Genomic DNA, 13,344 nt, shown 5'->3' on the forward strand with positions numbered 1-13,344 from the left:
GATAAGATTTATGAAATCGTACTCATGTTATTTGTGAAATTATAATGTTAAAATTGGATGAACATCACTATTGAGGTCATTTCGGGTCAATTTAATTAGTGGAATTGAACCGATTAAAGGTTTAGAATAGTAAACTTTGATTAATGGAATTAACTTGTACTTGTTATCTATCATTTCTGTATAATTAGCCATGCAGTTTATCTTATTCTATCAATCATTAGGAGTCATTACTACAATTATGAGCTGACAAGTGGGAGCATTCATATTACTTAATTGAAACAGACAGACGTTTACAATAGAGAGAACATTTATTACAAGACATGCAGTCCGCCACTATCCACTATGATGTACTCTTCTTATATGTACATTTATTTGTGACAAGCAGATCAAACAAGACATGAAGACTCCCAAGCCATCTCCGCAACGGCGGGCGCTGCCACCTCAAGGATAGTCCTGAGCTGCTACGGGCTGGTAGGAGCCGATGAAGATGTCACCGTAGATGAGCCCGGCCAGTCCGCCGCCGATGAGTGGCCCCACCCAGTAGACCCAGTTGCCGGCGAAGTCTCCGCTGGCCACCGCGGGGCCGAAGGAGCGCGCCGGGTTCATGGAACCGCCGCTGAATGGCCCGGCCGCCAGAATGTTGGCCCCTACGATGAACCCGATCGCGATGGGTGCCACCGTCCCCAGCGACCCCTTCTTGGGGTCCGCCGCCGTCGCGTACACCGTGTACACCAGCGCGAAGGTGATCACCACCTCCATCACCACCCCTTCCAGCTCGCTCATGCCGGCCGCCACGCCGTGAGTCGGAACAGCCTGCGAACAGCACGTGAAATTGTTGATGACCGGAATTAACACTCGAAAGATGAGGTCAGGTCAGGTCAGGTCGTGGTATGCTTGTATGCGTTCATTACCAAGCCGCCGGTGACGAACTTGAGGAGGAGGCAAGCGACGGTGGAGCCGAGGAGCTGGGCGACCCAGTAGAAGATGCCGGTGAGGATGGTGATGTGGCCACCGACGGCGAGGCCGAAGGTGACCGCCGGGTTGAGGTGGCCGCCGGAGATGTTGGCTGCCATGGAGACACCGACGAAGAGGGCCAAGCCATGCGCGAGGGCCACGGCGACCAGGCCCGCCGGGTCCAGCGCTGCACCACCCGTCAGCTTACCTGCAGCAAGAACGAGAAGCATTCAAGCTTTCACTCATTCACAACATTCATTGACTGGTCCATTACACATATGTCTTCCTACCATAAGCGATGGCGGAGCCGACGCCAGCGAACACGAACAGGAGAGTGGCAATGAACTCGGCCAAATAGGACTTGAGAGACACTCCGCTGAAGGAGTCACCCAAGCTTCCTAATGCGAGCTTCACCATCTCAGACAAGGACGAGTTACACCAAGCTCAGCTGCACTCTTCTCCTCTCCTCACTACCTCTTCGGCTTCAGAGTGCAGAAGCCTTGAACCCATGGGGCTTATATAGAGAGATCGACCGAGTCTCGATCGACGGTGCCGTCCATGGAAACGGCGTCGTTGTGGGGGACGTCAGAACAACGTGGGCGGTGAGGGCTAATAGCAGCTGGTGCAATGATTGATGGCCGACCCACCGCCCCAGTTTGGTTTGGTTGTAGTGGGAATAATGGGCGTGACGACAGCTGCTGTCTCCATTGGAGGACTTCTCTGTGGCGTGGAAGCTTCAATCTTCGATGGCACTGTCGTTTGCAAGGGCTACAAAGTTGGCAGCTTTGCACAGCAATCCTCCATGACTACAGTGAACTTGTGATACATATGAACTGTTTTGGGTTTCGGATTCATCAGTTGTTGAAGGAATTGTGCCTATGATGGATGCATACACACAAAGATACAGAAGAAATAATTGCAATCTTGGTATCAAAAATAAGATAGTTTAGAAGGGCAATTATAATGGGTGTCCTCTCTTTTTGTTCATGTTCTTTATGATCTGGATAAGATGTTCTTGTGCTTTTGGCCTTAAAGGCTGACATCTTTTATTTGTCTCATGTTAGAGAATTAGTGGCAGTGGTTGGTGTGCACTTTACAGCTGATAATTAGGTATTGTTTGATTATTTTGTGGTGTTATTACCATTCAAATTAATCTATTCATGCGTATGTTGTAATACTTTGAGGAAATAGCAAGTCACTCTTCCCATAATATTTTATGAGGAAATTAATCTGTTCATTCAAATTTGTAGCTTCTTTTTTTTTTCATGGCACTTCTAATTAAATAAATTAAAAATTTTGAAGGTCAAATAATTTAATTGATAAAGATTTTGACAGTTCATTATGAGATCGTAAATTCTAATTTTATTTTCATCATTTATCCTTTATAAAAAATATTTAAAAAAATACTTTAAATCTAAATTAAAAGTGCTATACTTTTAAGTCAATATTAAACTTACTAAGACGAGATGTTACACACGTGAGTAAATTTGGATAAGTCTACTATACAAAATTTTGAACTATTACATTATACACATAATTTGAAGCCATTTTGATTTATTAAATATCACAATATTGATTAATTTCACATGATTAATTTTTAGCTTGATTATGAAAACGGGTGAAAAAAAATGAAATATGGATCAAATATTGGAGAACATATCCCATGCTACTCTTATTAGATCCGAATCAGTACGCCAATATTAAAATTTACTATCGAAATAACATATGTATAGAACCTTTCGAGATAGTACCGTTGGTGAACAAATGCATCGTGGTTGATGAGTCAGCACGGTTTGATTCACGGGTCGATGTCGAGAGTCTTAGGTTGGCTGAGTTGGTTGCCGAGGTCGGTCGGACCTGTGCGACGAGTGTCGGCGCCGTGATGTTGAGCAACGTCTCTCTGTCTCCAAGCTGGTTGGCGGCTCGCCTTTGTACACTAGATGGCAACTCCCAGGTTGGAACACTCGTGGCTTGAGGGTGATCGCTTTCCTACAAGAATGACATTCGTCGGGTGATTCCCGACTTTGGCCCCTCCAACGAGCAAGTCAGTAGTTGTTTTTATCTTTTTTTGTCATTTCCCTTGGCCGGATTCCGGTCATGGGCTTTTATACTACTGTACGAGGGTCGGTCGTACGCGGGTTTGATATGGTGGCCAATCCTCGAGGGATGAGACGGTACCTTTGTGCGGTTGCCGTCCCCAGGACACACGAAACGACGCCAGATGACGTCGTCCCGAGCTTCCGGGATGAGACATACCAAACAACGTCTTGGTACGGATTCTGACTTGACGCGTGGGGGTGCTCCCCTTACTGACTCGGTTGTAGCGCAATGTGACATCGATTGTGACGTGTTTTGGACCCAAAATATACCTTATGAAGTATGTTTTCAAATATCTGAAAATGGAATCCATTCCAAATATATATGTCATGGTTCCTTACTTCAAGTGCAAATATCTAAATTTCATCCTTTTAGATATTTTTTCAGACCCATTGATGATACTAAGTAGCAGTCAAAAAATTATATCAATTTTAAAATTTTCATCTATTTTTTATGATATTATGCATGGATCAGATATATCATGGCTAATTTTGGTTATAATAGACATCGATTCTATTGATTGAATATAACATAAAACGTTGGTAATACCAACAACAAATTGAGAAGTGAATTTATTATAATTCTTGGACAAGAAACTTCAAAGCTCGAATGTAAAAATGAATATAATATAAATAGAAAACTCCAATTAAATTGCAGCGATACTTATGTTAAGACAGGAAAGTTTGTTTGATAATTTCAAGATATAATATGATATTATCTAAATAACCAATCCGAGTCAAATAAAAGAGGAAATGGAGGAATATCCAACTTATTTCTTTTCTAACAACGTTAGACAACCAATCAAAAGTCATATCTAATTAAGTCAATGACGTGACGATGGTGACACCAACTCGAACATGTACAATAATTATACATGATTAATAAAACATCAAAAGAGAATATTCTTATTTTATATCTTAAATTTGAGTCTTACAAAAAATAAAATAAAATCTTTTTGGATACTTATTTACCTTTAAACTCTTCGAATTTGGATCCAAAGAAAGTTGGCTATCAAATAAAAAAAGTGAGATGAGGAATAGCTTTAAACTCTCTTAATCCCTTGACTTACGTCAAATGAACGAGAGATTAGAAGCTAGTCGAAACAATATGAGTCATGTAATTTTCAAATGCTATAGTATTATCGATGAATTTCATCTCATGGGATTGACAAGCATTTTAAATAATTTAAGAATTTTTGAAGCGTCTTAGCTATTCATTCGATTGATTGATGACTAATTGTCTCAAAAATATGTTCTACTATTTTATATTTCACAAAAAACGATCAAACTTACATTAACCCTTTTAACAAAAATAGAGATAAATTATTTTTAACTAAAGGTCGTTAAACTAAATAAACTAAAATATGCTATGATAAGGTAAAATATCCAATTTAAATGAAATAATAATAATAATAAATAATATATAAAATATATAAAATGTGAAATCATGCAAATGGTATATATATGAAACATTATACATCTAATAAAAAACTCAACGGGTACATTTTTTTTTTCTTGGATGTTTGACTGACATGACTTTTGTAATTAGAATTTGACAAAAATTTTCTTTGAAAAATGAAACACAGATAATTTTTTTAATTATTATATAATTGATATGAGAAATATCAGTGATGTTTAGATAAGTCCAATTTGATTCGAGTCCATAAAAAAATCAAATGAGGTTAAGAAAATCTGATCGAATATTAATCATATAAAGATCAGTTAAATAAAATATTTGATGTAAAAGTAACATAATAGAGTGAAAGTTTTGAATAAATAGTAATCGATGATGGCTTTTATAATAAGTTGAATTGAAAAAATATTTTATGAATGAAATTTTCCTTCAACATTTTATATGATGTTAATATTATTGAATCTCGGATTTTGATGAAGAAACTAATTGATAGTGTTTATGATTTGATATGCGTTTTGAGTGACGCAGGATGCTTCGATCGTGGAGAGACATTTAAAGTAGGAAGAATCATGTTGGGACGGAGAAACATATCAGAAGAGGACGTCGCGCCGAAGGATCAATCGACGTTTCGACAGAAGGCTTTCGGGCCATGAGTTCGGGCATCGGGCCAAGAAGAGTGAATATTGCACCAAGAATATCGGAGTTTCAAAGGTCAACTGGTCGATTGGGCAATAGGCCGTAAGAGAGGACGATGCGCCGAAGAATCGGACGAAGCGTCGATGGACCAATGACATACCGGACAACATGATTCATGCTTAGTAATAATTGTATAGACCAAAGTGTGTTTTACGTGTGTAGGATTAACTACGATAGCAAGGCATAAAGCAAAATGAAGTCCTGGAGTCAAGAACGCGATTTCATTGGGAGTTCCAGAGTTTGTCGGAAGTTCTGCCGGAATTGATTGAGAAGTTCAAGAGCTTGCCAAAGAAGCTCGTCGAAACTTGTCAAGAAGATCGTCATAAAGTCCAGGAGCTTGTTGGGAGTCCACTAGAATATTACCGAGAGATCGTTAGAAGTTCGTCGAAAGATCGCCGAAAGAAACTAGACTTGCATACTTGTTTAGCTTAGTAAATGTCTTAGAATTCGTAGTTAGCACATAACTAGGATTGGAATTTGACCAACTCAATTAAGAGCCAGTTGGGCCCATGAATGAATTGTGTTGGGCCCAATGAAAAGGCCCAAATAGTGACCTAAGAGGTGACACCATCGTGGCACAGCCTCCGAGACTATGTCAGGTGATGGTTCTGCCCAGACACAGTCTCCAAGAGCCTGTAGGCAGTGGTACCGCCCAATGGCAAGGTGCCAAGAGGTGGCACCACCCCTGTCAGGCGGTGGTACCGCCTAGTGTCAAACTGACACTGGCGGTGGTACCGCCTGTACCTAGGAAACCCGGGATAAGATATTTTTAGGCTCCAAGTTTGAACTAACTTGACTCTTATAAATACTCCTCTCATCCCTGGTTAAACAATACAAGTACAAAGAGTTTAAAAATGAGAGAACGTCATAGAAATCTCTTGAGAAATCTCCTCCTCTAGCTTAAACTTAAAATTTTATTTAGAGAGAAGTGTGTGCTTATAAAGGTTGTCTCCTAAATATATGAAAAGGAGAAGAGGGGTATAAGAAGGAGATTAATCTTCGCATATTAAAGGAAGATCGATAGTGGATGCCCGTGGCCTCGACGGAAGAGGAATCGACGGAGTGGATGTAGGTCACGACGATTGAACCACTATAAAATCTGGTTTGCATTTTCCTTTGAGCAATTTACTTTAACTATAAACCAATTTACTTACTTGCTTTACATCCACTATGCTCTTCCATACACTTTCAAGCTATCTTTCCAAAATCGATTTTATAGTGAGAAAAAGTTTTACAAAACCGACGTTTTTATCCGTTGCACTAATTCACCCCCCCACCTCTTAGTGCCAACTCATTCCTAACAAATATCACAATGATAAGTACTCTATCCGTAATCACTTGTCCCATTACGATTAATTAAATTATTAAACAAAAGATTTAAATGAGTTTAATTGATATACTAGCATCATTTTGTAATTTGCATAGTTATAAAAATTGAATCAGATAATATGGTTTCTAATCTGATCTACTTATTGGATGGTATATATTAGTAAATTGAATCGATGTCCGATCGAATTGTGGATCCGATCCTACTTATGGGTATCCGATCTAAGCGGTCAACTTATTATCCATCTAAATTTATTGAAACTGTACTATATATAATCTTAATTTAATTGCTAGATCCGCTTTTTCTCTCTCATACGCCAATAATATAAAGAAGATTCGACGGCGCAGACCAAACGGTCAAGTCGGATAGGGGAGCTCACGATGGGTTCGCTCCCGGTGGCCAACGTTCAAGCTCTCGCGGCGGCGAGCCGTGACGTCCCGGAGAGGTACATCCGGCCAGAGGCCGGCGCACACCCCGTCGTCGCGGACTGCGGCGTCGACATCCCCGTCATCGACTTCTCCCGATTCCTCGACCCCAACTCCTCCCGAGACGAGTCCTCCAAGCTCCACCTGGCCTGCCAGAACTGGGGCTTCTTCCAGGTGGCATACATGTCTGTAGTGGAGTGAATCGGCTGCAGAAACTCGCATCTAACGTGGACACGATGGGTCGGATCTGTTGATCTCTTGCAGGTGATAAATCACACTGTTCCGAAGGAAGTGATTGAGAAGATGAAGCTTGACGTCCGGGAGTTCTTCCAGCTTCCTCTGGAAGAGAAGAGGCAACTGGCGCAGGTGACCGGCGATGTGCAAGGTTACGGCCAGTTGTTTGTTGTATCGAAAGATCAGAAACTAGATTGGGCCGACGTGCTCTACCTTAACACTCAACCTGCTCCCGAAAGGTGTTTGAGGTTTTGGCCCACTCGACCCCTCACATTCAGGCAAGCATGCAGACGCACTGTTCCATAGAACAGGATCGAACACTTCTCTTCCTTCTATTTTCTTCTCCATTTATTGTGAACAGATTCATCGATACCATCAGTACATGCATGCAATTGTTCTTCGCAGTTACTTGTAGCTATCACTGTACGTTGACTGTCGCAAGTAATCTCAGGGCTGCACTAGATAACTACTCTGCTGAGGTGAAGAACTTGGCAGATCGCTTGCTGGAGATTATGGCTAAGAACTTGGAACTCAACCCGGATGTGGTGACTGACAAGTTCAAGGTCGGCATTCAATCAGTAAGGTTCAACTACTACCCTCCTTGCCCTCAAGCCGACAAGGTATTGGGGTTCTCCCAACACTCTGATGCTGATCTCATAACACTGGTTCTTCAAGTAAATCAAGTCCAAGGGCTGCAAATAAAGAGAAGCGGCGAGTGGTTCCCCGTTAAGCCTCTTCCCGGTGCTTTCATCGTTAACGTTGGTGATATATTTGAGGTAAATCCTCCTTTGAATTCATCCTGTGCTACTACTTCAGTTATTTTGCTTCGTATATGTAATCTTTCGCAAAAGATCTAATGGCCTCTTTTTGTTCTTTTTCATGCAGATCCTCAGCAATGGCAGATATAAAAGTATCGAGCACAGAGTTGTTGTGAACACAGAGAGGGAAAGACTGTCGATAGCAACATTCCACAGTCCCAAATCTAATGCGATGATAGGTCCCCTGCAGGAGCTGGTACGAGGAAGTGGCGCAACGTACAGGACCGTGAACCATGAAGATTTCATGAAGCTATTCTTCTCTTCAAAGCTTGATGGGAAGAGCTTCTTGGATCGTATGAGATGCTAAGAGATGATTTTTCAGTGCAGCAAAGACCAGGGGTCTTCTTGCAAGAACAAAACGATTTCTAGACCACCCTTTTCTCTTTTTTTTTTGTTAGGGTGATCTGTAATCCCAGTGGTGTCACAATACTTGTTTTATGCACGCTAATGCAATGAAAAATAACATTTTAATGATAAGAAAGATCATGCCAACTCTTGGGAATGAGACTCCAGTTTCACTACAATCAGCAGTTCAAGTTTGTACTGCAAAAGACAGCAAAAGCACCACACTGTCTCAAATACAGAGTCTCAACTGGTTAAGCATCTTCCTGGAAGTTTTATGTGACTGCTTTATTAAGAGGTGGAAAACATCTATCCTGACTTCTGTGATTTACTGTCATTTGGAGTGCATCTGTAGAGATGAATGATTGTGATCAATCTGAAATATTCTGGATAACAATAACCAAAAGTATACCAACTGCCAGAAGGAGACCTTTTAATGAAAGTTCTCCTCTTCCTGTCCACCAGTCAAAAGGAGAAATGATATATCTCAGAAATCCTTCATCATCACTTAGTGGAGTCCAATCATCTATGTCAAACATTAATGTTGGGTTAGACTTGAAAGGAAACCTGATTCTGAAACTTGTACTAATATTATTGCTGTCAGGATTCATCTAATTATCCAAGATAATTGATTTAGAATGTTAGACTCATCTCTCTCTTATAAATTTGTTAGTTTAAACAACCTTAAGTCGTGGCCTCGGGGCCGACGCGACTGGGTTCGGGTCTGAATGATGGGGATCTTCCCGAGATAAGCTTCGAGTCCGTCGAGGTGGTCGGGTGCGGTGGTCGGGACGGTGTCGCTGTCTCCTCAGAGCAGGAACTCCTCGCCTTCGCGTCCCGCGGGGTCCTTTGGCTTCGCACCTGCACAAAGGTCGGGTCGGGGTGCTCGGCCCAACCCCTCCGACGATCGAGTTAGTTGATGGCGAAGGGGGTTTCAGATGGAGAAATCTTGTTGTCTGTCTGTCTGTCCTCGCCCTCTGATGAACGAGAGGGTATTTATAGGGAAACATACTGTGCCCGTTTGCAAGGGGTAGGCTGGTAGCGTCTGACATTGGTGTTGGCGTGGCGTGAAGAACCGAGCTTGAGCAGGCGTTAATGTGCCTCGGTCGGCGCTCCGGTCTACGTTGACCAGGTGATGTGAGGCGTCATTTGGGCCAGCTGGCGTCAGCCGAGTCTCATCATAATTACTATCCTCATCATATTCTCCCTCGAAAAAAAGCTATGCGTCGGGAGTCCGAGGCATGGCTTCAGCTTTCAGGCGGGCTGGCCGCGAAGGCGCGATCTCGGGGAGCATGGAGCCGAGGAGCATGACGCAGGCAGGCTGGCCGCGCAGGTGTGTCTTGGGGAGCATGGGGCCGAGTAGCACGACGCAGGCGGGCTGGCCGCGCAGGTGTGTCTCGAGGAGCATGGAGCCGAGGAGCACGACGTAGGCGGGCTGACCGCGGAGGTGTGGTCTCAGGCATCATGCGGCCGAGTAGCACAACGCAGGCGGGCAGGCCGCGCAGGTGTGGTTTCGGGCATCATGCGGCTGAGTAGCATGATGCAAGCGGGCTGGCCGCGCAGGTGTGTCTCGAGGAGCATGGGGCCGAGGAGCACGACGCAGGCGGGCTGACCGCGCAGGTGTGTCTCGGGGAGCATGGGGCCGAGGAGCACGACGCAGGTGGGCTGGCCACGCAGGTGTGTCTCGGGGAGCATGGGGCCGAGGAGCACGACGCAGGCGGGCTGGCCGCACAGGTGTGTCTCGGGGAGCATGGAGCCGAGGAGCACGACGCAGGCGGGCTGACCGCGCAGGTGTGTCTCGGGGAGCATGGAGCCGAGGAGCACGACGCAGGCGGGCTGACCGCGCAGGTGTGGTCTCGGGCATCATGCGGCCGAGTAGCACGACGCAGGCGGGCAGGCCGCGCAGGTGTGGTTTCGGGCATCATGCGGCAGAGTAGCACGATGCAGGTGGGCAGGTCGGGCAGGTGTGGTCTCGGGCATCATGCGGCCGAGCACGACGTAAGTGGGCAGGACGCGCAAGTGTGGACTCGGGCAACATAGCCGAGGTACACGGCTCAGGGGGGCGGGTCGTGCTGAGGTGAACTCGGTAGTCTTCGGCCGAGGGATACGGCTCGGACCGAGGGACACGGCTCAGGCCGAGGGACACGACTCAGGCGGGCAGGCCGCGCTGAGGTGAACTCGGCAGTCTTCGGCCGAGGGACACGGCTCGGGCCGAGGGACACGACTAAGGTCGAGGGACACGACTCAGGCGGGCAGGCCGCGCTGAGGTGAACTCGGCAATCTACGGCCGAGGGACACGGCTCAGGCGGGCAAGTCGCGCTGAGGTGGAGCTCGGCAGTCTTCGGCCGAGGGACACGGCTCGGGCCGAGTGACACGACTCAGGCGGGTAGGCCGCGCTGAGGTGGACTCGGGCAGTCAGCAGCCGAGCCGTGTAGATTCAGAAGGGTTTAAGCCGGGGCTAACCACGAGTCGAGAGGCGGTCAGGCAGATACTGAACCTTCGCTCGGAAGAGATTGAGGCAGGGCTTAGATTGCTTTTCATGAGGACTACATCGGGTAGCCATCGCGGGTCCTTGACCTCTTCTATGGAGCCCGCGGTCGGAAGTCGTCCCTTCTCCTCACGGTCGCCCAGGCCTCCGCTGCGATGTACCAGTCAGCCCGCTGGAGCATCTCTGGCACCGTGGTGGGAGGTCGCTCCGCGAGGGACCAGAGGAATCTGGAAGGTTGCAAGCCTATCATAAACGCCTGCACTAACAGAGAGAGGTGTGTGTCCGGCAAATCCCGGATTTGCATGGCAAAACTATCCACAAAATGCGAGAGGGGCTCGTCCTCCCTTTGTTTGAGTCCGAGGAGCAGTGCCGCGGAAGGCTTCGGCCATGCATAGGCCATGAAGTGGAGCTCGAAGTCCTTGACGAGCTGGTCGAAGGACGCGATCGTTCCGATCTTCAAGTCGTTGTACCACGCATGGGCCAGCCCTCTTAGTGTGGTGGGAAACGCTCTACACATCAAAGCATCAGAGGCTCCGTACAGCACCATCTGGGTGCGAAAAGCAGCTACATAGTCCGCCGGGTCGGCGAAGCCATCGTAAGCGTCCAGAGAGGGGAGCTGGAAGTCTGGGAGGATTATCTGATCCTGTATCTCGGGCGTAAAGGGAGACCCTTGGTGTGCGTCCTCCCCGAGCTCTCCCTTGGACATGCGAAGCTCATTCTACACCTCGTCGAGTCGCTGGTTGATGAAGTGCAACTGGGCCCATAGAGAGTCCGAAGAGAGTGCCTCGGGTTCCGGGCGGCCGCTCATGTTTGCCATCACTGGATCCCCGAGTGGGGCCAATCGGACCCGAGGCGAAGTGGGGGGCTCCGGAAGTGTCATGTGGGCCCGAACGGGCGCCTTTCGTTGTCGCGGTGGTTCGATCGCAGGCGGGTGCGCCGGATGAGAAACGAGCAGGATAATGGTTTGCACCATACCTATCAGAGCTCGGACTTGATGGGTGAGGTCCTAAAAGGCCTCGGGTGACACGGGCGTCGTGTCGGCTGGGGCGCCGTCGGGCGGCGACAAGCCCGGGTCGTTGAATATTCGCCAATATCGTTCCGAGGTCGTGGCGGGGTGTTCGTCACGATGGTCTCCGTGCGGGGGATGTTCCCCCGAGGCTTCAGTCGGGTGTGACCTCTCAGCCGTGGGCTCATCTGAGCCGCTCGGGTGATCACCCGACATTCTGGGCCTTCCTTCTAGCACCAAAATGTTAGTGTAAACAACCTTAAGCCGTGACCTCGGGGCCGACGCGGCTGGGTTCGGGTCCGAATGATGGGGATCTTCCCGAGATGAGCTTCGAGTCCGCCGAGGTGGTCGGGTGCGGTGGTCGGGACGGTGTCGCTGTCTCCTCAGAGCAGGAACTCCTCGCCTTCGCATCCCGCGGGGTCCTTTGGCTTCGCACCTGCACAAAGGTCGGGTCGGGGTGCTCGACCCGACCCCTCCAACGATCAAGTTAGTTGATGGCGAAGGGGGTTTCAAATGGAGAAGTCTTGTTGTCTGTCTGTCCTCCCCCTCTGATGAACGAGAGGGTATTTATAGGGAAGCATACTGTGCCCATTTGCATGGGGCAGGCTGGTAGCGTCTGACATTGGTGTTGGCGTGGCGTGAAGAACCGAGCCTGAGCAGGCGTTAATGCACCTCGGTCGACGCTCCGATCTGCATTGACTAGGTGCTGTGAGATGTCATTTGGACCAGCTGACGTCAGCCGAGTCTTGTCATAATTACTATTCTCATCAAAATTCATCAACATATTCTCTCGTTTCTAATGTATAATTAAATCAAAGACTCTCTCTCTCTCTCTCTCTCTCTCTCTCTCTCTCTCTCTCTATTCATGCATACTTTACAGCAATACATAGCCCCTGTCAAAAGCAACAATGGGATGACAGGTTCACAGCAGCTGGCCGCCGTGCTCAAGACAAGACATCCTTGAGAAGCTTGTACCTGCGGCCTGAAGGCTTGGAGGAAGATGATGCACTGCTGCCTCCGGTCGTGCCTCAGCGGCCGGTTTCCTCTCGACCGCCGGTGTGCCTATCGCGTGTTTGTCCCCGGTTCTGCGCACTTCGCTTATGCACCAGTTGCAGACCACTGCAGTTTCTGAAGGCTTCTCTCCTTGGCTGAGTTAGTGCAGTAGAGCGCGAGGTTGAGCGAGATAGAGAGAGGGTGGAGAACGTCGGGAAATATGTGCACTCGGAGAAACGAATTCGACTCAATATACGATCGTAGATAAATATTATATTTTAAATATATATCATAAGTATTATTTAATCATATTATATTTCAAAAGTTCATATTTATTCAAAAGTAAATATATATCTTTTATTTAAATTAATAAAATTATTAACAATAAATAAATGTATGCATGTAATCTTACAAAAAAAAATCGTATAATATAGATATATAATAAATAAATATATAATCACATAAATGAATATAAAATAATATATTAGTATATAAAGATAGTTTGACCTAACCAAGCAATCTTGTTTATTTTAATTATTCCGAGAAAAGAT

At 46.3% G+C, this 13,344-nt stretch overlaps 2 protein-coding genes across 3 annotated transcripts; one reads left to right on the forward strand and one right to left on the reverse strand.

The window, feature by feature from the left end:
- Positions 1 to 236: 236 nt before the first annotated feature.
- On the reverse strand, positions 237 to 1,439 carry LOC135597583 (probable aquaporin TIP2-1). The gene is made up of 3 exons (XM_065090735.1): positions 1,245 to 1,439; positions 912 to 1,162; positions 237 to 813 (listed from the first exon to the last, which is right to left on the reverse strand). The coding sequence occupies exons 1-3, from the start codon at positions 1,369 to 1,371 to the stop codon at positions 442 to 444; spliced, it is 750 nt and encodes a 249-aa protein (XP_064946807.1). The 5' UTR covers positions 1,372 to 1,439; the 3' UTR covers positions 237 to 441.
- Positions 1,440 to 6,853: 5,414 nt separating this feature from the next.
- LOC103972008 (2-oxoglutarate-dependent dioxygenase 11) lies at positions 6,854 to 8,461 on the forward strand. 2 transcript variants are annotated; one of them, XM_009386190.3, is made up of 4 exons: positions 6,854 to 7,086; positions 7,177 to 7,424; positions 7,598 to 7,922; positions 8,032 to 8,461. In XM_009386190.3, the coding sequence occupies exons 1-4, from the start codon at positions 6,868 to 6,870 to the stop codon at positions 8,269 to 8,271; spliced, it is 1,032 nt and encodes a 343-aa protein (XP_009384465.2). In that variant the 5' UTR covers positions 6,854 to 6,867; the 3' UTR covers positions 8,272 to 8,461. The 2 variants fall into 2 exon arrangements, with proteins under 2 accessions (XP_009384465.2, XP_018676014.2); XM_018820469.2 differs by having other exon boundaries at positions 7,177 to 7,394.
- Positions 8,462 to 13,344: the final 4,883 nt, after the last annotated feature.

Source organism: Musa acuminata, chromosome BXJ1-11 (assembly GCF_036884655.1).
Source record: "Musa acuminata AAA Group cultivar baxijiao chromosome BXJ1-11, Cavendish_Baxijiao_AAA, whole genome shotgun sequence".
Lineage (NCBI taxonomy): Eukaryota > Viridiplantae > Streptophyta > Magnoliopsida > Zingiberales > Musaceae > Musa > Musa acuminata.

Excerpts from the sequence above, each read along its gene's own strand:
- LOC135597583 (XM_065090735.1), bottom strand. The coding sequence starts at position 1,371 with ATGGTGAAGCTCGCATTAGGAAGCTTGGGTGACTCCTTCAGCGGAGTG. Across the intron at positions 1,163-1,244 it reads CGGCTCCGCCATCGCTTATG|GTAAGCTGACGGGTGGTGCA; the intron begins GTAGGAAGACAT and ends TTCTTGCTGCAG. Across the intron at positions 814-911 it reads AGTTCGTCACCGGCGGCTTG|GCTGTTCCGACTCACGGCGT; the intron begins GTAATGAACGCA and ends TGCTGTTCGCAG.
- LOC103972008 (XM_009386190.3), top strand. The coding sequence starts at position 6,868 with ATGGGTTCGCTCCCGGTGGCCAACGTTCAAGCTCTCGCGGCGGCGAGC. Across the intron at positions 7,425-7,597 it reads ACTCGACCCCTCACATTCAG|GGCTGCACTAGATAACTACT; the intron begins GCAAGCATGCAG and ends AAGTAATCTCAG. Across the intron at positions 7,923-8,031 it reads ACGTTGGTGATATATTTGAG|ATCCTCAGCAATGGCAGATA; the intron begins GTAAATCCTCCT and ends TTTTTCATGCAG.